Source organism: Trichechus manatus, unplaced genomic scaffold, assembly GCF_000243295.1.
Source record: "Trichechus manatus latirostris isolate Lorelei unplaced genomic scaffold, TriManLat1.0 scaffold00065, whole genome shotgun sequence".
Taxonomy (NCBI): Eukaryota; Metazoa; Chordata; class Mammalia; order Sirenia; family Trichechidae; genus Trichechus; species Trichechus manatus.
The window spans coordinates 8,890,020-8,913,962 of record NW_004444001.1 but is presented as its reverse complement, the minus strand read 5'-3'; the positions used below and the strand labels follow the sequence as shown (position 1 = coordinate 8,913,962).

The following is a 23,943-nucleotide window of genomic DNA, read 5'->3' as shown; positions in this document are numbered from 1 at the left end:
ATCGATTACATTCCTCCAGTTGTGCTGCTATTCTCACTTTAGATGAAGGTTTACAGAACAAAATAGTTTCTCATTAAACAGTTAGTACACATGTTGCCCTATGACAATGGTTAACAGCCCCACTACATGTCAACACTGTCCTTACTCAACCTTGGGTTCCCTATCACCAGCTTTCCTGTCCCGGAAGGGGAACATTTTTTAGAATAATATTTCTCCCTTTGGGCTTCTTTTATTTGATATGTTAGATTTTGTGTATATTCAGAATGATGAAATATTTAAGATCTATTCCTTTTTTATTGAAATAGAGTTCACATAACATTACATTTCACATAACAAAATTCACCATTTTAAAGTGTACTTTAACTTTTTGGCATATTCAAAAGGTTGTGCAGGTATCACCACTAATTCCAGAACATTTCCATTACTCCCAAAGAAAACCTTGTACCTATTACAGTCACTCCCAGTTCCCTCCTGCCCCCAGCCCCTGGCAACCCCTAATCTACTTTCTGTCTCTATGGATTTGCCTCTTCTGGACATTTCATATGAATGGAGTCCTACAATATGTGGCCTTTTGTGTCTAGGTTCTGTACTTAGCATAATGTTTTCAAGGTTCATCCATGTTGTAGCATGTATCAGTTCTATCAGTACTTCATTCTGTTTTGTGGCTGAATAGTATTCTCTTGTATGGGTGTACCACATTGTGTTTATCCAGTCATCAGTTGATGGGCATTTAGATTATTTCCACTTTTTAGCTATTAGGAATAATGCTGTGAACATTTGTGTACAAGTTTTTGTGGGACATATGGTTTTAATTCATTTGGGTATATACCTAGGAGTGGAATTACTGGGTCATATGTAACTCTGTTTAACTCTTTTTCTTTTTTAAACTTTTATATTAAAGTATAATGTTCCTATTTTAAAAAAGCACACACATCACAAGTATTCAGCTCAACAGTATTCAGAAAGTAAAAACACCTGGATAACTAACACCCAAATCAAGAAAGAGAATATGACCAACACCCCTGAAGCTCCTCTCATTCCCTCTTCTACTTGCTACTTTCCCAAAATATAACCACTATTCTTACTTTTATTGCAAGTGCTTTTTTTTATTATTGAGGTAAAAGTTCGCATAGTGTAAAATTAAACATATTAAACAATTCTTTGGCATTTAGTACATTCACAATATTTTGCAACCACCACCTCTATCTAAAACATTTCATCACCCCAGAATAAAACCTGAACCCACTAAGTAGTTAGTCCCCATTCCCCTTCCCCCCAACCCCCTTCACCAGTGAAGCTGTCTGTTTCTGAACTTTTCTTTCTTGGGAGGTTTTTGATTACTGATTCAATCTCTACTTGTTATAGATCTCTTCAGATTTTCTATTTCTTCTTGAGTCAGTTTTGGTAATTTGTGTGTCTCTAGGAATTTTTCCATTTCATCTAGGTTATCTAATCTTTTGGTGTACAGTTGTTAATAGTATTCTCTTATAATCCTTTTTATTTCTGTATGATGGTAGTAATGTCCCTGTTTTCCATTTCTAATTTTAGTTATTTGCATCTTCTCTCTTTTTTCCTTAGTCAGTCTAGCTAAAGGTTTTTCAATTTTGTTGATTTTTTTCAAAGAACCAACTTTTGGTTTTATTGATTCTCTGTATTTTTTTTTAATTCTCTATTTTGTTTATCTCCACTCTAATCTTTATTCCTTCCTTCTGCTAGCTTTGGGTTTAATTTCCTTTTATGTTTTTTAGTTCCTTTTGTAGAACCATTTATTTCTCCCTTCATTTCTGACAATGTTTGCTTCATGTATTTTATGTTTCATATATTTTGGTGAGTATATGTTTATAATTGTTACATTTTCTTGATGAATTGTTCCTTCTTTGTCTCTTGTAACAATTTTGGATTTAAAGTCTATTTTGTCTGATGTTAATATAGCCACCTCAGCTCTCTTTCGGTTTGCATGGAATATCTTTTTCCATCCTTTCACTTTCAACCAATTTGTGTCTTTAAAGTGATTCTGTTACAGACTATACCATATTTTTATGCAAATAACATGTTCCTTCTATGTTGCTTTGCCAACTGTGCCCTCCCCCTGCAAGGTATTTTCATAAGCGCCACTATGCCAATTTTTTTTAACAGTAAAAAAAAAAAAATTGACATAGTGGCGCTTATGAAAATATCTCACGGGGTGAGGGCACGGTTAGCAAACAAATGTAGAAGGCATGCGTTATTTGTATAAAAATACGGTAGTTGAATCCTGAAAATGAAACATTAAGAAAATATGTATGTAGAACTATCTACAGTATCAGACCCTTTATATGACATGATGAAATGCTTAAATACAAGAAGCTTTTCTACCTATATAAAGTTGCATGTTATAGGTTATATTAATTAGGATTTTTTGGTTTTGAGTAACAGAAACCTAATTCAAACAAGCTTAAGAAAAAAAAAAGGGTGGCAGGATTTTGTGGCTTGGTAACTGAAAAACCAAGGCCAAGCTAGATCCTGGAAGTCAGAGATGTCATCAGAACTCTCTTTTTCACTCCCTCAGCTCTGCTTGCCTCTGCTGATTTCTTCTTTACTTCATTTTCAGAGCTCTTTCCACTCAGGGGCAAGATGGTCCCCAGCAGTCTCAAGCTGCCATGGCCCTTGTAGGCTTCTATCTAGAAAATGACAATGTATCTTTTCTTACAATACCAAAAAGTCTCAGGGAGGACACTGATTAATCTGTCTTGGGTCACATTTCTATCTAGGAACCATCACTGTGGCCAGGTGGATGGGGTACTCAGACCAGGCCCAAGTCATAAGCTCACCATGAGAAGGCAGGGTCTGCCTTACGGAACCATCTAGACATAAGTTGCATTAACATGGAACATGGACTGGAGGGGAGATGAGATTCTCCAGAGTACATTCTGCTAAATAGAAAATTAAAATATCCCCTATAGAGTTGCAAAGATTTAGTGCCTTCTTTCTTTTTAGCCTTTCTCTTTGTGACTTTTTTTCAAGAGATGGGTTCTCAGGTTCTTGTCTCCAGTAAGATAGTAGCTGCCCCTCCTTTGTTTTTTTTTAGTAGAGATTAGAAATAAGGACTTTATAGCCTTGCCTGTTCTAAAAGCTCAGAACAAGAAGAGAAAAAGCCCAGTGATTTTGGAGTTGAGAAGAAACTGGAACTTGACTCCTGATTCTGTGACCTTGAGCTTCATAGAGGAACTGAAATACTCCTGTATTAAAAGGTAAGCAATTGCATTTGTCCAAATTCCTAAGTTTAAACCCTTTTAGCCTCGTTAACATAGTCTTATGACCTAGAAGAACCAGTCTTACATATTATAAAAAATTGCCACCACCACCCCCAACCTTAGTACAGAGATGAGGAAGTTGCTGGTAGTTTATGCCAGTTCCAAAGAGCATTATCACCATTATTAGATTTATAAGCACACTGACCACCAAGTTTCACTCCTCTTTTTTTCTCTCCTTAGTTTCTGGCATATGGATACATTTTCATGCTACAAATATTTCCAAGTAGTTATTTTTATATATTCTCAGATGAAATACACATTTCCAAATGATAATAGAGAAGCCAAATCCATCTTTGCATAGAAAACCATCGTTTAAAACTGTTATTGATTTCTTCATGAGCAGAGGTTGAAGGCAGTCATGTTGAAGGGTCAGGGGGTCCTTCCTGCAGTCTTGATTCTAAATTAGTCCAGCTGATGACACTGAGTCACAAAATGTACCCCACTCAGTAAATCCCAAGCAACACTTGGGTAGCTGTAACCACTATACATAGCTATATACAGATTGCTCTCAACAGGTTCATGTGATGGCAAAATGATGCTAGAAAACCAGGGGAAAAAATCAAAAAGATTCTTGTAAGAGTCATAAATGATGTATAATTATTAAGCAGCAATTCTCTACAGGTAGGGGGATTAGTGTGTTTTTATTAAAGCATATTCACTATTTGTTTTTGTTTTGTGTGTATTTTTGTTTGTATTTTATTTTTTAAAAGTAATATAAACTACAGAAAGTAAAGTTTTCTTGCTGGAGGGGATATGCAGAAGATGGAGTGAGAAAGCATGAGCATTATGGATAATAAAGGTTAAGAAATACACTCTAAAGAGGTAAGACTGATTTTTCACAAACATACCAGAACCAAGTAATTTCTCTTTTAAAAGCGTCATCTAGGCAAACAAGCGCATGACCATTTAGTTGAGCAAGTCTACAAAGACATAAAATGGGTAGAGTTTATAGTTGTGATCAAAACTCACTTGCCAGGCTAACCTGACACATAATTGCAAGGTCCTTTACAGTTTGTATAACACATTCTCTTCATTTGCCACATATTTAATGATAGACATAATTGTGCTACATGCTAATGAAGCTTAATTAGTAAGTTCTTGTGAATGACCAAATTAGTGGGACTGGTTTGCTGCCAAAACAAAATTTCAGTTCCCTTTTTACATTATTAGTTACCTAGTATTTATAATGAGGATCAGTGTAAATTATATTCCCTTTTGGACATCATACATACTGATCCTCATGTACATTAAGAAATTCCTGAGATCTTATTCCTAGGCAGCTGAGCTTCCCTTGCTCCAGGGCTTCTGTTATTATTAGTGTCCCATGAACTCTCAACCCCTACCAGTCCCTTCCTATCCCTACATCTCTGACTTCCTATCCCTACTAACCTTTATCTGCTTAAACCTGAGGGGGACTTGCGTATAACATTTAACATTCATTCACCAGCAAATGTTTATTGAGCATGTATGCCACATGTTAAGCAAGGCAGTGGAAACATATACAGGGGTTGGCAAGACAGCCTTGGTCCTGCCTCCATGGAGCTCACAGACTAATGGGGTAGACAAAGCCTAGACTAGGGTGGGCGAGGTAGGCAGGAAATTGGCCGGCCTGTTTGGCTCTCTCACTAAGCTACAGCCTAGGCTTTACCAATGATGCATGGGTCTCCATTTGTTTTTTATCCCTCATTTTGTTCAGCAGTCAGGCAAGGAAAACAGGACTGTCATTTATTGGGACCCCTCTACCTTATAGCACAGGATGTTAAGAGAGAGAGTACCTAGGGACAGTAGCCTGGTATTGAGTAGGTGAGGGAGCTGAGTGAGCTGAGTAGGGCAGGAATTGGTGAGGTGAAGTTGTTAAAGAAGTGAGTTCCCAGCTGAGAGAGAGCATTTGCAAAGGCCTTGAGGCAGAAGAGAGTTTGGCAGGTTTAAGAAACTCATTTAGTATGGTTTAGGGGCTGATGCAACAGGAGGAATGGCTAGAAGATTGGAGAGGTGGAGGGTCTGGGTATGGAAGATTTTAGAGCCAAGTTAAAAACTTTATCCCGTGGCTACTGCGAAGCCATGGAAAGGTTTCAGTGACATTTTCCTGCCCCTTGTCTCTCAACCCATTATTTCCTGGATAGGCCCTCTTATCTTCAGGTACAGAGGTGCTGTGCAGTTAAAAGTAACATCCTTTCAGGCTGAAACACACAGACAGTAGAAACCATGCTTAGGAGCATGGAGTGGGAAGAGTGTGGGCTCTGGAGTCAGAATGCTTGGGCCTGTATGATGTTAAAGAAATTTCTTAACCTCTCCAAGCCACTTTCCTTTTCTGTACTTTTGTTAATGTAATGTTTATACCCCTCATCAGGTTGTTGTGAGGATTGGAAGTAACAGGTACAGTGACTGGCATTTATTCCATAGATGGTAGCTGTCATTATTTCAGCAATGCTCTCTTGCTAACACAAATTCCAAACTCCTCTTTGGGAATGGAATCACAGGAATTGCAGATTGTCAAATTGTGAAGAGACCTTCAAGGCGTGTGTACTTATGATGTTTGCATTCCCTATGCATACTGATGATCAGTTGGTTTCTTCTCTAGTGTTACTTACATCCAGACAGGAAGCTCACTACTATTTGAAGCAGCCACTCTATGTTTGGGCTGTGTTTGAAGGTTCTTTCTTAGACTGAATCCAGATCTATCTTCCAGTGGCCTCTATCTAGGGGTCTTGGTAGTGCCCCTAATGCCTGTTGTGACAGCACTCCAGGTGTTTGAGGTCATTGTCTCTACCACCACCCTCTTCCTCCTCACTCACCTAGAATTAAAAAGCTGAAGGGGGAAAAAAAAGTTGAAGAGCCTTTCTGAAAACAATGATAACAAGATCAATTCATCAAGAAAACACAACAGTCCTAAAATTTACACATGCCTAATTGTTGTTGTTGTTAGGTGCTGTCGAGTTGCTTACGACTCATAGCGACCCTGTGTACAACAGAACAAAACACTGCCTGGTCCTGTGCCACCCTCACAATCGTTGTTATGCTTGAGCCTGTTGTTGCAGCCACTGTATCAATCCATCTTGTTGAGGGTCTTCCTTTTTTGCTGACCCTCTACTTTACAAAGCATGATGTCCTTCTCCAGGGACGGATCCCTCGTGATAACATGTCCAGAGTATGTGAGATGTAGTCTCGCCATCCTTGCTTCTAAGGAGCATTCTGGTTGTACTTCTTCCAAGGAAGATTTGTTCGTTCTTTTGGCAGTCCGTGGTATATTCAATATTCTTCGCCAACACCACAATTCAGAGGCGTCAGTTCTTCTTCAGTCTTCCTTATTCATCATCCAGCTTTTGCATGCATATGAGGCAATTGAAAACACCATGGCTTGGGTCAGGTGCACCTTGGTCTTCAAGATGACATTTTTGCTTTTTAACACTTTAAAGAGGTCTTTTGCAGCAGATTTGCCCAGTGCAATACATCTTTTGATTTCTTGACTGCTGCTTCCATAGGCATTGACTGTGGATCCAACAAAACGAAATCCTTGACAACTTGAGTCTTTCTCCGTTTATCATGATGTTGCCTGTTGGCCCAGTTGTGAGGATTTTTGTTTTCTTTATGTTGAGGTGTAATCCATAAGGAAGGCTATGGTCTTTGATCTTCATCAGTAAGTGCTTCAAGTCCTTCCCTTTCAGCAAGCAAGGCTGTGTCATCTGCATAACGCAGGTTGTTAATGAGTCTTCCTCCAATCCTGATGCCCCTTTCTTCTTCATATAGTCCAGCTTTTCGGAGTATTTGCTTAGCATACAGACTGAATAAGTATGTTGAAAGGATACAACCCTGACGCATCCCTTTCCTGACTTTAAACCATGCAGTATCCCCTTGTTCTGTTCGAACCTGTATGCAGGTTCCTCATGAGCACAATGAAGTGTTCTGGAATTCCCATTCTTTGCAGTGTTATCTATAATTTGTTATGATCCACACAGTCGAATGCCTTTGCATAGTCAATAAAACACAGGTAATAGAGCTTAAAAATATGAAGCAAATAGTGTTAAGGGAAGATTTTAATAATAATAATTAGTAGTTATTATTTACTGAACATTCACACTGTACTCAGTGCTAGAGATACACAGAAAAGTAAGCCTCAATCAATCCTGTCAGTTGAAGAAAGTGAGACAAGCAAACAGGTGTAAAAACATAATGGATATTATGACAGAGGTCTGTGCAGGGGACACGGGGGTGGGGGAGACCATCATCTGGTCTCTATGAGAAAGGAGCCTGCCTCTTAGAGGAGATGGCACAAATTGCACCTTGGCCATTGAGTAGGTATTATATACCCTCAGCTGGACTTAGCCATTTGTGGTGTTTGTTAAAATATCATTTTAGTGACTTCAGTCACAACAACTGTTTTTTAAAACAACCACTGTCAGTAACTGCAAATGCATTCCTACGAGAAATGTTAGTTTTCTCTGTTAGCATTTGTAAAAATGCTGTGGGGACAGTATTTGACTTCCTCTAATTTCACAAGGGGGGAGGAGAATCAAGATCAACAGCCCAAGGCCGATTCCTATGGAGGTCAGACATACCTCCTCTCTCTGCTGTCTTTACCAATTCTGAGACTAACTGTCCGTCCCACAGCACTCTCTACTTCTCTGCTGAGTTTGATAATTTCTTGCAAGGCCACACAGAACTCACAGACAATACTCACAGTTATGGGGTTTATTAGGGAAGTAACAGATTACAACTCAGGTTCAGGAACACTCAGGATACAGTTCTTCCATCAGGACAGCCTCTTTTCAGCTGTACCCACTGGTATGCAGCTCTCTGGCCCCTTGACCTCTGCCCTGCTTGGGCAAGTGTTACAAACCTCTTTTAGCTCTGCCAGTAAGTACCCCAAGGCACCCCACTCGGCCACTAAGCCTCGGCCCAAAGGCGCTCAGCTCCAACTCGGTAGGTTGGCAAATCTGACTCTACCAAGTCCCTGGAGGCAGCCTACTCTGCCAGCAAGCCTCCTGCCCAAAAGCACTCAGCTTTCTCAGTCCGTGGGCTGGGAGGCCCACTGCGCCATCTCCTGCCAATCTCTCCTGCCACCATTTATCTGCCACCGCTTCTCGCTGTCTTCAGTGTTACATTTCTCTCTCTCTTTGTCTGTCTCCTGGTTCCAGAAGCCTCTCAGCACAGGGACCCCAGATCCAAAGGACACACTCTGCTCCTGGTTCTCCCTCCCTGGTTGTGGTGGGATCCTCTCTTTCCCGCCTCTGGGGTGGCTCATTTCAAGCAAAACTGACTAGCCTCCTTGGTGGGCTACAGTTACTTTATTTGCAGTCCTATCCAGTCATTGTCTGTGAATCACAAAGACCATGGCTAGAAGGGCCACATTAAGTAATTCATTGCACCGCAGCATGGTTTACAAAGCCTCCTGGTAGTGAATAACAGAAACCAGGCAAGGAAGGGGTGAAATGCTGTGATTTACTCTACCTGCAAATGGATGGCGAATGTTTGGAAAGGAGCCTCAACTAGTCTTTTCTAAGCACTGACCTAGGAGAGATGAGGCATGCTGTGTTTGTCATGGCTGTAGAATGCGGGAAGGTCACAGAAGACAGGGAGCAGTAAAGCATTTGCCCCACTGACATTGCAAATTGTGTGAAAGCAGCATGGTACTCATACTCAGATGTTTGCTTCTTGGTGTTGGGCCCTATGCTGGATGCTGGGGGATCTGCTTAGGAGGGATGAGGCACCTGCACAAGGTGATCTAAGGCAGAAAGTGCCTGGAGGCCTTGGGGAAGGATTATTTGATGTGCTGTGGAAGTTCTAAGGAGGATAGGGATAGATCCCTGGGCAGATAAAGTTAAGCCTTCCAAGAGGACGAAGTATGTCTAAAAATAAACACACCAATGCAGTGCTTCAGCCTCCTAAGGTGGAACCTTCTCCATGAGAGCCATGGAGAGCAAAAGACAGTGAACTTTAAACTGCCTTCTTCAAGAAGAAACAAATGAGGCAGAAGCACAAGAGTAAAACTCAGTGGAAGATTAAAAAAAACACCAAACCCACTGCCGTCGAGTTGATTCTTACTCATAGTGACCCCATAGAACAGAGTAGAACTGCCCCATAGAGTTTCCAACACTATAAATCTTTACAGAAGCAGACTGCCACATCTTTCTCTTGGGGAGAGGCTGGTGGGTTTGAACCTCGGACCTTTCAGTTAGCAGGCAAGTGCTTAACTACTACACCACCAGGGCTCCAATCAGTGGAGGATAAAACTAGTATTTTCCAAGTTTTTTAGAGAAGAAGCCCTTCAACAAACAGTTATAAAACTAAAGATCTTTATGTAGTCCCCATAGCAAGAAACAAATAATGAAAAAGTGTAGAAAAATTTGTCTCACAATGTGTATGCCTTACACCCTTAGAAGTCAACAAGGAGGATAAAACAAAAGTACTGATGGACATAGTGCAGGAAATGAGAATGCTGAGTGGAAGTTCATAGACTTCCAGAGATCTTAGACAGCACCCCATCCCCACTGCTCAGATGAATCCAGAGAGGGTCTTGGACTCCTAAGACTGTGCTCCTTTCACCCAGCAGAGCACAGCACTACAGCCCAATGATGAATTTAGTACACATGCTCCCTTCAGCTCTTTCTGAACTGGCTTGACATAAGAAAGGAACTTACTCCAGAAAACTGTTTCACCAGAATACATCATGGAGGGATTGTCTCCTTTGCTGGGCTACTGGCACTCCTCATTTGCTTAGCTACTGTTTACTTGTTTTGTTTTGTTTTTTTCTTTTTTTTAAGTAGGTCCCTTCAGGATGTTTTATTATTGTTACTATTGAGATATAATTCATAGATCAAAAAATTTACCCTTTTAAAGTATACAGTTCAGTGGTTTCTGGTATAGCCATAAGATTGTGCAAGCATCACCACTATCTAAGATATTTTCACTCCCCAAAAAGAAACCTGGTACCCATTAGCAAAAAACAAAAACAAAACCAGTTGCCATCTAGTAGATTCCAACTCAGGGCAACCCTGTGTGTTTCATACTAGAACTGTGCTGCATAGGGTTTTCATGGCTGTAACCTTTTGGAAACAGATTGCCAGGACTTTCTCCCGAGGCACCTCTGGGTGGGTTCGGACCACTAACCTTTTGGTTAGTAGCCAGGCACTTAACCATTTGCACCACCCGGGGACTCCTGTACCCATTAGCAGACACTACTCTTCTTTCTTTCTCTATGGATTTACCTATTTTGAACATTTCATATAAATGGAATCATACAATATATGGTTTTTTTGTGTCTGGCTTCTTTCACTTAATGCTTTTAATGTTCATCCATATGTCGCATGTATCAGTATTTCATCCTTTTTATGGCTGAATATATCATTGTATGGATATACCACATCAGTTGGTGGGCTTTGAGTTGTGAAATGGGCTTTGCTATTGTGAATACTGCTGCTGTGAACATTGGTCTACAAGTTTTTGTATGAACATACGTTTTCAATTCTCTTGGGTATATATACCTAGGAGTGCAATTGGTCATATGGTAACTCTATGTTTAACCTTTTGAGAAACTGCCAGATTGTTTTCCGAAGCAGCTACTCTGTTTCACATTCCCACTAGCAATGTATAAGTGATCCAATTTCTCTGCAACCTCATCAACAGTTATTGTTGTCCGTCTTTTTAATTTTAGCCATCCTAGTGGGTGTGAAGTGGTATCTCATTGTTGTCCTGATTTGCATTTCCCTAATGACTAATGAAAAAGTTCCCTGAGTAGGGAAAATGGTTAAGCACTGGATTACTAGAAAGGTTGGCAGTTCGAACACACCCAGAGGCTATCTGCTTCCAAAAGGTCACATTCTTGAAAACCCTATGGAGCAGTTCTCTGCACACGTGGAGTCACCATGAGTAGGAATTGACTCCACAGCAATGGGTTTGGTTTTTTGGTTTTTAAATAGTGCTGAGCATCTTTTCATGTGCTTAATGGTGCTGTTGTTAATATCATTAATATCACACACAACTAAAATTTTGCTGAATATAATTCAAAAGCAGTTGCTGCAGCAGTACATTGACAGGGAACTTCCAGAAGTTCAAGCCAGATTCAGAAGAGGATGTGGAACTGGGGATATCATTGCTGATGTCAGATGGATCCTGGCTGAAAGCAGAGAATACCAGAAAGATGTTTACCTGTGTTTTATTGACTACGCAAAGGCATTCGACTGTGTAGATCATAACAAATTATAGATAACGTTGTGAAGAATGGGAATTGCAGAGCACTTAATTGTGCTCATGAAGAACCTGTATATACAGGTTCGAACAGAACAAGGGGATACTGCATGGTTTAAAGTCAGGAAAGGGATGCGTCAGGGTTGTATCCTTTCAACATACTTATTCAGTCTGTATGCTGAGCAAATACTCTGAAAAGCTGGACTGTATGAAGAAGAAAGGGGCATCAGGATTGGAGGAAGACTCATTAACAACCTGTGTTATGCAGATGACACAGCCTTGCTTGCTGAAAGGGAAGGACTTGAAGCACTTACTGATGAAGATCAAAGACCATAGCCTTCCTTATGGATTACACCTCAACATAAAGAAAACAAAAATCCTCACAACTGGGCCAACAGGCAACATCATGATAAACGGAGAAAAGACTCAAGTTGTCAAGGATTTCATTGTACTTGGATCCACAATCAACACCCATGGAAGCAGCAGTCAAGAAATCAAACGACGCACTGCATTTGGCAAATCTGCCGCCAAAGACCTCTTTAAAGTGTTAAAAAGCAAAAATGTCATCTTGAAGACAGGTGCACCTGACTCAAGCCATGGTGTTTTCAGTTGCTTCGTATGCATGCAAAAGTTGGATGATGAATAAGGAAGACCGAAGAACTGACGCCTTTGAATGGTGTTGGCGAAGAATATTGAATATACCACGGACTGCCAAAAGAACGAACAAATCTTCCTTGGAAGAAGTACAACCAGAATGCTCCTTAGAAGCAAGGATGGCGAGACTTCATCTCACATACTCTGGACATGTTATCACGAGGGATCCGTCCCTGGAGAAGGACATCATGCTTTGTAAAGTAGAGGGTCAGCAAAAGAGGAAGACCCTCAACAAGATGAATTGATACAGTGGCTGCAACAACGGGCTCAAGCATAACAACGATTGTGAGGGTGGCACAGGACAAGGCAGTGTTTTGTTCTGTTGTACACAGGGTCACTACAAGTTGGAATCAGCTCAACAGCACCTAACAACAACAACAATGGTGCTGTTTGAATATCTTCTTTTGAAAAATGTTTAAAATCTTTGCCTATTTTTTAAATTGGGTTGTCTTTATTGTTGAGTTGTAAGAATTCTTTTTCTGGATACTAGACCCTTATCAATATATGATTTTCTTCCATTCTGTGGGTTGTCTTTTCACTTTCTTGGTAGTGTCTTTTGAAGCACTGCTGAGCTACTTTTAACAAATATTACAACATTTTAAAGCAAACTAAATCAGACGTGTAATTGGTGTCTAAATTACACTTTTAAATAAGGAAGCATTATACTTTTAAAAGCAAACCATTGTATGCAGACCACGTTTTGAGGCTTCCAAACTGAGTCTTGAGCCCATTAAAGGACCTATCAGAACGATGGCTATCACATTTATAGAATTTATGTGCCAGGCGCTGTTTGGGCGCTTCATGTCTATTAATTCGTCTCATTCCCACAACAATCCTATGAGATAGAAACATCATAATATTCATTTTACTGCTAAGAAAACGGAGGCAGAGGGAGGTTAAGTAATTTGCCCGAAGCCAAACAGCTAGCTAGTAGCAGAGATGGGCTCCGAGTGTACTAAGTCTAGCGCCAGATTCCCTTGCTCTTAACCACTTTGCTAGACTGCCAACGCGAGATTTAGTTATTTCAAAAAAGCCTACCCCCTCGCTTTGGGGAGAGAATCGAGTGTTTTCGTGGCGTCCGCACGTTAGAAATTTTTCTTCCGTACCAAGCCACCCATCCGGGCGTCTTCATTGCATCGCTCCCCTCCCTGTCCGGAACCCACTTGATTTCCCGACCCCTTACTCGGCATAGATCGGAGGCTTTAGTGTTCTTCGAAGTAACTGGGAGGTCGTCTGCGTCCCCGAGGTTCTAAATTTCTGACGGCTAATGGGCGCGGAGGAGCTGCGGAGGCAGCCCAATGAGGCTCAAAGCTGGGCCGTGGGCGGAGCCAGTGAAGGGGGTGGTAACTGAGCCTCTGCCCCGGTACCGACTTTGTGCCGCGTCCGCTGCCGTGAGCGGAGCCATGAGCTGGACCTGCCCGCGTTGCCAGCAACCTGTGTTCTTTGGTGAGGCCCAGGCTGGGGGGTGGGGGGGGAGATGGGGCGAGTGTGGACCACTGGCTTTTCTGAGATGCTGGCAGCGGAGGAGTCCCACACCCCTTTTTCCACCTGTGGCGGCGCATGGGCGCCGCACCACCACCCTTTCCCAGCTGGGCCCCCCTCCGAGAGCCAGGTGGGGCGCATTGCGCCGGGGCTGGTTGGAGCTGGCCTCCCGGAGACCCACTCTGTCGTCTCCAGGGAGCAGGGTGGGTGGGTCTAGTTTCTCCAGAAGGCTGAGGGGTAAAGGAAGGCGTCCCATGCTCGGCCTGGTACCTCGCAGCCCGGTTCCACATTGTCCCCCACAGCTGAGAAGGTGAGCTCCCTGGGCAAGAACTGGCACCCTTTCTGCCTGAAATGTGAGCGCTGCCACAGCATCCTGTCCCCCGGCGGGCATGCAGAGGTGAGGCCCGGCCAGGGCGCACAGCCCTGTCACTTTCCCCAGGCCCCGACCGCTGGTTTCAGCCCTGGAGGCCCGCCAAAGGCAAGCACAGAGACCAGCCTCAAAGCCACCCACCCGTGAGCTCTACACCAGCCACGGGGGTTGGGAGGGGGCGGGAAGAGGGGAGGGCCATAGTGTCTCTTAATCTATTATTGCCCTTTCTCCCTCAACCACGTTGGTAATACTGGCCAAAGCCCTCCTATGCCAGCCCATTCCCCACCCCTCCCAACTCTACCAGGCCAGGCCAGTGGAGAGACACACCTGGCAGCTTGTCTTGGGGGAAGACCTGTGGGGCACAGAAGAGGCTCCCCTCCTTGATCCTGAGCGACCCCCTTCCCTCTGCCTGTGCCCAGCACAATGGGAGGCCATACTGCCACAAGCCATGCTACGGGGCTCTCTTTGGACCCAGGGGTAAGTAAGTACCAGCCTGGAAGGAGCTAAGGTGCAGCAGAACCCTCCCTATGGATCTGGTCTGCAGGCTTAAGCCTGTCCTCCCTTTTCTCTGCAGGGGTGAACATTGGCGGTGTGGGTTCCTACGTCTACAGTCCTCCCACTTCCATGCCTGCCAGCAGCACTCCCCTCAGCCCCAGCAGCTTCAGCCCCCCCAGACGCAGGACTGGCCTCCCCCAGGGCAAGAAAAGTAAGTGAGGTTGGGTCCCAGCCCCTCCTCTTCCTGAACCTTCCCCAGGCTGCAGCAAGAGGTAGGGTGAGGCGCAGTCTTCCACCCAGCTGTCTGCTTCAGATTCTTACAACTTTTGTTCTCAACAAAGTCTTCTCTTATCCGTGGTGTCTTTTTTGATGCTCCCTCATGTCAGCTGTTAAGAGGTAAATAGGGCAGATGGCATTATCACCATTTTACAGGTGAGGAAAACAGGTCCAGAGAGGGCAAGTGACCTTGTGCAGTCACAAAGCTAGTCAGATGCAGAGCTGGCCTGGAACTCAAGCCTCTCTCTGGGCCGTGGAAGGAATGACCTATGGGTGAGGGGTCATTAGGATGGGGCCAGCCCCTCACCTTTCTCAACTTCTCCCCTCCAGCCCTTGTTCTTCCCTCCCACTGCCTGGACTGGGCATTGACACCATGCTCCCCAACACCTGACACCTCTGCCCTGGCCAACTCCTATATCAGCTCAGGTTTCCTGAGGATTGAGTTGCTGACAGGGTTGGGCTGCTGGGCACCTGAGCCCCTGGGAGGACAAGAAGGAAGCAGGTGGTCCCTTCTGCATACAGGGATTGGGGGCAGGAGGTGGGGTCAGAGGGGACTCAGCCCTGGGCCTGAGGAAGGCACTCGTGGCTGCCTGGTTGGGGGTAGGGGTGGGGCTCTGGGATGTGCATGGCTTTTGGAAGAGACTAGTGCCATGGATAGGCATGTGCTGGTGGGCCCTGCTTAGGCCCTGGTCCCCACCTCAGCCCTAGCCAGGGCCTCTTCCCCTTAAAGGCCCCCCCCACATGAAGACATTCACTGGGGAGACTTCACTGTGCCCTGGCTGTGGGGAGCCTGTCTATTTTGGTAAGTACCAGTAGAAAACTTTGGGAGTGGGGCACAGGGTGGACAGCAAGGGGCAGGGAGGTAGTCCAAGGCAGGTGGTCTCACTGCCTGTTCCCAGAACCACTGCCTCTTTCCCCCACCAGCTGAGAAGGTGATGTCTTTGGGTAGAAATTGGCACCGGCCCTGTCTGAGGTGCCAGCGCTGCCGCAAGACCCTGACTGCTGGGAGCCATGCTGAGGTGAGCAGGGCAGGGATGGGTGGGTATGTTGGGAGGAGGGAGACTGGAGATGGGAAGAGAGACAGGCTTAGATGGGCTTTCTTTTTCTCTCCCTGTCCCAGCATGACGGCGTCCCCTACTGCCACATCCCCTGCTACGGCTACCTGTTTGGCCCCAAAGGTGGGCAGCCCCACCCGAGACACTGAACCTAAAGTATGGCATGTACCTGGCCTGTGGGGATGTGTGAACAACTTCCCCTGTGGTCAAACACACCCCAGCCCTCTTCAGTTCCCCCCAGTCCACAACCGAGCACCCCTTAGCCCTAAGGCCTCTGGTGATAGGGCTCTCTCCCTCAGGTGTGAACATTGGCGATGTGGGCTGCTACATCTATGACCCAGCAGAGATAAAATCCAAATGAGATGATCACAGCAGAGATCACTCTGACTCAGGCTGCCCACCATTCTCTCCGTGGTCCATTGGGAGCTATACAATTTTTCAGTCCCACGGGAGGTGGAGGCCTGGGCCTAAGCTCCATGGGAGGGACAGGCCTGTGGGCCAGAGAGCCCTGGACTTTATCTGCCAACTTTTCCCTTTCCCACTCCTATCTTTCCTATCTGGCCAGGGGTCATAGGCCACCCCTTTTGAAGAGTGGCCTCCTTTCCCTCGCCATCCCTTTCCCTCCCCATCCCTTTCCCCAGCAAATTCTGGAGCTTCAGCATACTCATAAAACTTGTTTATTGAGCCTCAGCCTCCCTAGCTTCTCCAATAAAACGTTGCCTCCCATGCCTTCAACTCTTCTGTGGGCATGAGGCCTAGGCACTGAGTTGGAGGATGGGGAGTGTATATCTGTGTGTGGGTGTGTGGTGTGTGTGGGGGGGGCGGGGGGTTGCACATTGCCCTGCACAGTGCCTGGGAGGTAGCAGCACCAGGAATGGGAACAAAGAGCTCTGTTCTCCTGGTCCCCTGGCCACACAGCAGACAGCATGTCCACCAGTCCTGTTGGTACCAGAAGTCATCATAGGACAGTCTTCTTTAGTACCATCTCTAGAACTACCTTCTTCAGCATTTCCTTTGAGTATGACAACAGATCCTGTTGTGAAGTCTGCTAAGAGGCTTCATTATTCCATTTGAGAGATGAACAGACTGAGGCCCAGTGAGGGGAAGCCACGTGCCCAAGGTCACACAGCAAATCAGTGGCGAAACTGGAATCAGAGCCCAGGGCAAACTCAGTGGCTTCCCATTGAGGGCTCTCCCCACAGCTCCTCATTGCTATCCCAACCCAAGGGACACCTTTATTCATAGAATCCCCCCAGCCATGAGAGGGGGGCCCAGAATTTTCCAGTGGCTCACTGCATTCTGGGAAGTCGCCCTGTTGCTGGAGGCAGAATAGTCAAGGCTGGATGAGTACAGGGATGGGGCACCAATGGCAACTCCAACCCTGGGCAAAGGGCTTGATGCCCCCAGCCCTGGCAACAAGGTCTGCCCTTCTGCAGAAGGTCTCTCAGACCCTGCTGCAGAGCTTCCATGGAGGGGCAGCCCCCAATCCCACTCAGTCCTGGACGTGCATCATGTGTGTCTCTTCCACCTGAAGGCTGGACAGGCATTGGGGAGAAAAGTCATGAGCAGGCAGGCTTAGCCTCTGAGCCTACCACCCAACCTGCCCCATCAGGGCTGACCCAGGGCTCTCCCCAGCCCCTGGTAATGCAAACATATGCACTCCCACAAGTGACTCACACGTTTGTACACACACCTAATGAGTAGGCATACCTGACTATACATACATACCCCTCTTCCTGATGATCCTGGGTAGTTTTGTACACACACATATGGGTTCATACACACTTTTACACACTCAAGTTATATACTCCAGGTCAAAAAAAAAAAACCCTCATTGCCGTCAAGTCAATTCTGACTCACAGTGACCATATAGGACAGAGTAGAACTGCCACATAGGGTTTCTAAGGAGTGGCTGGTGGATTCAAACTGCCGACCTTTTGGTTAGCAACCGAACTAACCACTGCGCCACCAGAGCTCCTACCCCAGGTCACACACGCTAATAACATACTCAACTGTGTATACTTACATACATGTACCAAGTACATATGTGCAAACATGTTTTCCTCTCTGAATCCTAAGGTGTCACACATACCCACATGCATGTGCTTACACATGCAGACAGAGTCCTATGCACATACCTCTTTCTCTCCACATCCTGGATGGTCTCCGGCAGTTGAACCTGCCTTGTCTCTGGCAGCAGGAGGGCAGTGCAGGCAGCCAGCAGGGTGATCCCCCCATAAATAAGCCTGGGCAATGATAGCCACACTCCATCCAGCAAGCCTGCCAGTGGGGCCAAGGAGGCCCCTAGCCGGCCCACCAGTGCAGTCAACCCCATCCCTGTCTGTCTGTTCAGAGAGAGAGGATGAGGGGCAGAGTTAGTGCTCATACCTTCTTGGAATCATGCCTGACAGGGCTTGCTTCCTTCCTGGTCTGGCAGGTCCTGGAACCCCTTCTCCCCAGACAACTAAGAGAGCTGAGGCTTCTTTCAGTTGATCTTTTCCACCTGGCCAGAGGCTCCCATTCTCAATTGCAATGAAGTACCATCAAGAGTAATCATGGAAGGAGAAGAAAAGTCATGAAAAGGAGGTAGGGACAGGGTAGTATGGAACGAAGAGGGTCAGCAGCTTGTACAGGCCCTGCCGTATTGTTAGAGGAGGCTCAAGCCTTTCTAAACATACTCAGCTGCCTAGAAGCCTCTTCTCCCAAACTGTCACCTCCTGGAGTCACCACCCAATAGCTAGCTGAAAGGGCTGCCAGATCTTACATCTAGAGACAACCCCCAAGGGCAGCTCTGCCTCGGTCGTAGTGAGTAGGGTGGGGTAGGCAGGATGGGGCTTCTTGTGACTATTTCAAGGGAGGTCCAAACAGGTTGCCTGATTTGGTTCAGGGTCACAGTGTGTAAGATGAAATGCTGCTCCCCCTTCTCCCAGACTCCATCACAGTCAGCCCCTGATTAGCTCCGTATTCTGAATATGGTGTCAGGATTAGGTGAGAGGGATTGGAGTGCACTGTGTGTCTGTAGGGATGTTGGTAAGAGATGTGACTAACAAGCCCACCTCTCCCCCAGGAGCCCAGGTGCCCCTCACCTGAGCACGGTAGGGTACAACTCCGACGTGAACAGGTAGGCAGTGGTGAAGGCAGCTTCAGAAAAACCCTTGCCCATCACCGCCATGGCCGTGCCCCAGAACCCGTTATCTGGAAGAAAAGTTTAGGCAGTGAGCCAGCCTTGTGGAAGAGCGACGGCTTCAGGGGTAGGGGGTGGAGTCTCCGAAGAGTGGGCGGGACTTAAAGGGCTGAGCGTCCCAGCTCCCTGGGAAAGGGCGGGGGAGGGGGGTGGGGTCGGTTCCTGGCTAGGAGGCGGGGCTCCGGGAAATGGGCGGGGCACAGCACAGGACTTCCGGATGGGGGCGGGGCCTGAGGGGGCGGAGCTCACTAGAGGGCACTATTATCCTGACACCCAAAGCGACGGCCGCCCCCAGCAGCGTTCCCGCCTGCGTGAGGCGGCGTCCGGCGCGGCGCACTGACAGGTAGACCAGCAGTTTGGAGGGCAGCTCCGCGGCCCCGAACAGCAGCTGTGTCTGGTACGCGTTCAGTCTGAGCCCCGAAACGTCTAGGCTCAGGCCATAATAGGAGAAGTTCACTCCATACCTGAAGAGATTGCGATGCCACTCAAGGGGCCTTCCTTCCCATCCTCCTTGTCTTCTCAGGGAGCTTTTAGCTTTTAGCGGGACCACCTCCTCCCCTTCAGAGCCCGGTGCCTAGGATCTTCTCCCTCCCTGTAATCTCCCTTGAATACGCAGCACGTCCCAGCGTCCAAAGCCTTTTATCCTAATCGTCACAGCAACCCTGTGAGGTAGGAGCTAATAGCATCCCCATTGTACAGAAGCGTTACTGAGGCTCAAAGTGGTTAAGTGAACTGTCCAAGGCTGCATAGTAAGGAAGGGCAGAGCCTGAGTTTGCACCTAGGTGTCTCTGATGCCTGCTCCATCTTCTGACCTCACCCAGCCAGATCTCCCCCAGAAGGTGATCCTCCTGCCCTCCACAGTTACAATTCATTTGTCCCTCGTCCTTCTCCCACCCAGCCTCATCCTGGCGGCCGCCCCACACCAGCCCAGCCAGGTTCAGGCCAGCCACTCCTCACCACACCACCATGCAGCACACTGAAATGTGTCGGAGCCGAGGTGTGCGGAACAGGTCTAGGTACGAGGGTCTTCGGACCACCCGCTCCTGGGCAGCTACCTTGCTCAGGGCCTGGTTGGGGAGGAGGCAAGGTTGTGAGATCAGAGTTGGCTATGTGGCCTTAGCAGAGTTTGTTGCTCTCTCTGGGTCTCTACTCCTCCCCTCTGCAGGGGTGGGGGTCGGGGGGAGTGTGTACACATGCGAGCTAAGAAAGGTGAAGGTGGGCCCTGAGTCAAGAGTGTGGGTAGGACATCCCAGAGAGTTTGGAACTTTCCATGGGGATCTGGGGCTTTTGCTGTCACATATAGCAGGCCCCTAGGGGGAGACACTTGACACAGGACACACACATTCACCCTCACCTCCCGGCTCAGGCTGTCCTCACCCACGGGCCGCCCATTAAGCCTGGCACAGCGGAGCAGGTACCCCTGGGCCTCCTCCACACGGCCCTGGGTCAGAAGCCAGCGTGCAGACTCAGGCACCCACCTGGGAGACAGGCAGGGGGCCCTTCAGCCAAAAAGTCGGGTTCTGGGACTGGTCACAGTAATGCCTTAAGCCACATGTCCCTCCTGGTCATGGCACAGGCTGTCAGCTTCCAGACTCACTCAGGTAGTCCCTCAACCAGGAACGTTATCTTCTCCCTCCGCCCCCCAAACCTGATGAACTCTTACTCATCCTTTAAGGCAATTCAAAAGCCTCCTCCTCCCAGACTTCTTGTCTAGGCCTGGGTCTCCCATAGCCTGGGAGTCCCTTCTCGACCACCCCTGCCCTACTGAACTGAATTGGCCTCACCCTCAGGACCTTGGCCCCCAGCACCAGCCACCCACTGGAAGGCATAAGATGAAGGAGGGACGCATACTTAGAGGGTCCATCTTTGGGAGGCAATGAAATGCCTACCCTGCCTGGCTTCCCACCCTCCTGCCAGGGATCCTCTCCTCCCCACACTGGCCCTGGTCCCACCCCTCTCTCACACTGTGCCTGGCTCTGTCTCTCCAGCTCTATCTCTGTGTCTCTCATTCACTCTTGTTTTCTCTTGTCTCCGCTGTGTCTGTTGCCATCTGTACCTTTGAATCTACCGTTCAGTTCTATCTCTTTCGCTTACTGTCTCTCACTGGCTCTGTCTCTGTCTGTCCACCTCTCTCTATAAATCTTCTTCTCTGTTTCTCACTGTCCTGTGCAGTCACCATCTATCTGTATCTCACTTCTGTCTATTGGTCTCTGTCTTTCCTTCTTTCTCTCTCTTGGTCACTAACTCTGGCTGTCTCTCTCTCTATCTCTCCATCTCTTAGTCTCTGTCTTTGAGTCTCAGTCTCTGATTAATTCTGTCTCTGGGTTCCTGTATCTGCATCTCCTCAGCTGCCCCAAGGCCTCACCAGAGGCTGAGGATGCCTGGGGCACAAGGCAGGGTGACAGCCAGCAGAAGCCATCGCCAATCTCGGATCAGGTACCCAACTAGTGCCAGCAGCATCATGCCCCCTGTCCAGAAGATGCTGCTCAGGACACCTGCCACGGTGCGGTGCTCCACGTCCAGCCACTCCAGCTCTAGGCCCAGGAAAGGGGCCAGAGACAGAAAGACAGTTAGTGGGGGCCAGATGGGCTCAGTCTCACCCTTGGCAACACCTCCTTCCAGCCCTGTAGGTCCTGTCTATCCGTTGCCTGTCTCACCCAGGGGCATCACAATGATAGTAAAGCCAGCCAGAGCTGCACCAGTGAGGGTGCGGGTGATGGCGAACATGGTGTAGCTGACGGAGGCTGCAGATGCCAGGCCCAGCACCAGGGTACTCACATAGGCCACCAGTAGCAGGCGGCGGCGCCCAAACCTGCAAGGGGGTCATGCAGAGTTAGCTCCCCCATGGAGGGGAGATCCCAAGACAGAGGCAGACTAGACCCATACCCCTGCTAGTAGGAGAGAGTCTCCCCACCCCCCATCAGACCCACAGCTCACCCCACCTGTCTGACAGGTATCCGAAGGCCACAGCACCCACCAGCACACCAGCGAAGAAGAAGGTGGATGTGGCTTGATTCAGGCTTTTCTGTTCACACACCAGGTCCCACTGCAAGGATGGGCAGGGAGGGGCCTCTGGTGGGCACAGGACCCCTTCCAGCTGGCACCAGACCTTGGGCTTTCTGAGGTTAACTGAGCCATCCCCCCTGCCTCCATGCCAGACATTAAACCCCAACTATTCATCCCAGCATGGGGATAGGACACTTTGCCCCTCCCCAGTCCTGCAGCCTCAGCTTCTTCCCAGGGAGGTCTCAACAATGACAACAAAGTCCTGCCCCACCCTAGAGAGACCCAGCCCCCACCAGCATCCCACATCCAGATGGGCTATGTAAATCCCAGACCTGTGGCCTGAAAAGAGGAAGGGAGAGAGGGAGACTTCTGCTGTTTCCCCACCATTTCCTGCAGAAACACCCTTCTCAGCCCTCTGTCCCAAATTCCTACAGCAATCTTAGCTCTTCCCTGCTTTCATCATCTCCCAATTTAATAATAGCAGCTCCTGTCTGTATATGGGCCCTTACTACAAGCCAGGAGCTAGGCTCAGCGCTTTATATTCATAGACTCCATCTACAGAGGGGTAAACTGAGACTCTAAGAGGTAAAGTAGTATATCTAATGGCCACACAGTGACCACCCAAGGCAATGGCAGCCCATCCCACTCACATGCCCCCCAACCTCTGGTACCTCAGTTACAATGGTGGAGGAGAACTCTGAGCGGTCATACTCCCAGCCCTGGGGACAGGCCACTGTTGCGGGCTCCCCCTCAAGCTCCCCAGCGCTATGTCCTCCTCCCACCAACGTGGTGTTGGAGAGGGGGCGGGGGTGGGTGAAGCGGAGGCAGGAGCTGAGTGTGCCATCGGACTCCTGGGGCAGGTGGGCCTCTAGCCATTCATCCTGGTAGCTGAAGTTGTCAGGGGCTCCAGGCAGGGCACAGTGGTGGGCAGGCACAGCAGCCAGGAAGATGGGCAGGAGGAAGTGCAGGGGCAGCAGCATCCGGGGCAGAGCCAGCAGGGCCACATTCCACAACTGGAAGGGCCCAAAGCCACCTACCTGATGCAGCAGCTCCTCAAAGCCCATGCTGCCCACCTACCAACTGTCCCTGGCACGGGCTCCCTCGGTAGTGTCCAGCACAGTTCAACCTGCCTCCCACCTGGACCCTTGGACTCTGGGGGAGGAGCGGGATGAATTCATGAATGGAGAGCCTGCAGCCAAAATCCAGCCCTCAGGGGCTGGCCCAGGACTGGGCCCTCCCCATCAACACAGGTCTTCCACGGACCCTTGCTCATCTGGCCCAGTGCCTGGAGGGGAGGCGCTACTATCTGTTCAGAGGTCACAGACTTCATAGCTCTGGGGCTTATACATTGCTGCTCAGAGACTGGGTCAGGTAGTTTGATGTGTAGGAGGTAAGCCCCCAGCCCCTTGGCCAGCAGAGCTCCAAGAGTCCCTAAGAGAGGAGGCCCTGGGGCATGGTGCCAACTCTCCCTGGATGCCCTTTGTCCTAGGAGGCTTCAGGTCAGCCTTGCCTCTTTGCAGCCCCAGCCTGGTTGGCAGCCCACGCTTCAAGACTGAGGGCCAGGCCTTGATCAGATGAAGGGGTCTTTCTGCTGAGCCACAAGGACTCCTTGTATCTCTAGGCCTTAACCTGGAGCTTATGCTGTGGCCTGAGACAGACCTGGAATCCGCCTGGGCAGCCTGGCCTCTCTGGGACCCCAGGCCCATCACCCTCCAATTCATCTCCCAGGGGCTCTCCCCATACACAAGGTCCCTCCTGCCTGCCCCATTCCCCTGTTTCTAGGAGCTTCCCAGATTGCCCCTTGTGGGGCAGGAAAGGGGGGGCCTTGCCAAGTCCCTACCATGGGTCTCGGCAATGCCTGAGACCCAGGACTTGCTCATTTAATTCCCAGGCATGGCTCCTGCAGCAAAACACAGCAAAGTCAACAACATTTCATTCCAATCT

General features: G+C 47.9%; 2 protein-coding genes and 1 long non-coding RNA gene across 3 annotated transcripts; 2 read left to right on the top strand and 1 right to left on the bottom strand.

The window, feature by feature from the left end:
* The first annotated feature begins 2,185 nt into the window (after positions 1 to 2,185).
* On the top strand, positions 2,186 to 4,093 carry LOC111821110 (uncharacterized). The gene is made up of 2 exons (XR_002824583.1): positions 2,186 to 3,230; positions 4,004 to 4,093. It is a non-coding gene; the product is annotated as an uncharacterized LOC111821110 (long non-coding RNA).
* A 9,426-nt stretch (positions 4,094 to 13,519) lies between these two features.
* Positions 13,520 to 16,254, top strand: CRIP3 (cysteine rich protein 3). Its single transcript, XM_004379485.2, has 8 exons — positions 13,520 to 13,577; positions 13,916 to 14,010; positions 14,403 to 14,460; positions 14,558 to 14,689; positions 15,485 to 15,556; positions 15,679 to 15,773; positions 15,875 to 15,932; positions 16,109 to 16,254. The coding sequence occupies exons 1-8, from the start codon at positions 13,535 to 13,537 to the stop codon at positions 16,168 to 16,170; spliced, it is 615 nt and encodes a 204-aa protein (XP_004379542.1). The 5' UTR covers positions 13,520 to 13,534; the 3' UTR covers positions 16,171 to 16,254.
* Positions 16,255 to 17,813: 1,559 nt separating this feature from the next.
* Positions 17,814 to 23,143, bottom strand: SLC22A7 (solute carrier family 22 member 7). The gene is made up of 9 exons (XM_004379484.3): positions 22,671 to 23,143; positions 21,936 to 22,039; positions 21,651 to 21,805; positions 21,359 to 21,527; positions 20,348 to 20,471; positions 19,951 to 20,060; positions 19,243 to 19,457; positions 18,896 to 19,004; positions 17,814 to 18,154 (listed from the first exon to the last, which is right to left on the bottom strand). The coding sequence occupies exons 1-9, from the start codon at positions 23,061 to 23,063 to the stop codon at positions 17,884 to 17,886; spliced, it is 1,650 nt and encodes a 549-aa protein (XP_004379541.1). The 5' UTR covers positions 23,064 to 23,143; the 3' UTR covers positions 17,814 to 17,883.
* Between the last annotated feature and the right edge of the window lie 800 nt (positions 23,144 to 23,943).

What these genes read in the sequence shown, in the direction of transcription:
- CRIP3 (XM_004379485.2), top strand. Translation starts at nt 13,535, where the DNA reads ATGAGCTGGACCTGCCCGCGTTGCCAGCAACCTGTGTTCTTTG. An exon ending in TGGGGAGCCTGTCTATTTTG is followed by an intron (nt 15,557 to 15,678) that starts GTAAGTACCAGT and finishes TTCCCCCACCAG; the next exon opens with CTGAGAAGGTGATGTCTTTG. An exon ending in CTGCTGGGAGCCATGCTGAG is followed by an intron (nt 15,774 to 15,874) that starts GTGAGCAGGGCA and finishes TCCCTGTCCCAG; the next exon opens with CATGACGGCGTCCCCTACTG.
- SLC22A7 (XM_004379484.3), bottom strand. Translation starts at nt 23,063, where the DNA reads ATGGGCTTTGAGGAGCTGCTGCATCAGGTAGGTGGCTTTGGGCCCTTC. An exon ending in TATCATTGTGATGCCCCTGG is followed by an intron (nt 21,528 to 21,650) that starts GTGAGACAGGCA and finishes TCCTGGGCCTAG; the next exon opens with AGCTGGAGTGGCTGGACGTG. An exon ending in TTGTACCCTACCGTGCTCAG is followed by an intron (nt 18,155 to 18,895) that starts GTGAGGGGCACC and finishes CTCTCTGAACAG; the next exon opens with ACAGACAGGGATGGGGTTGA.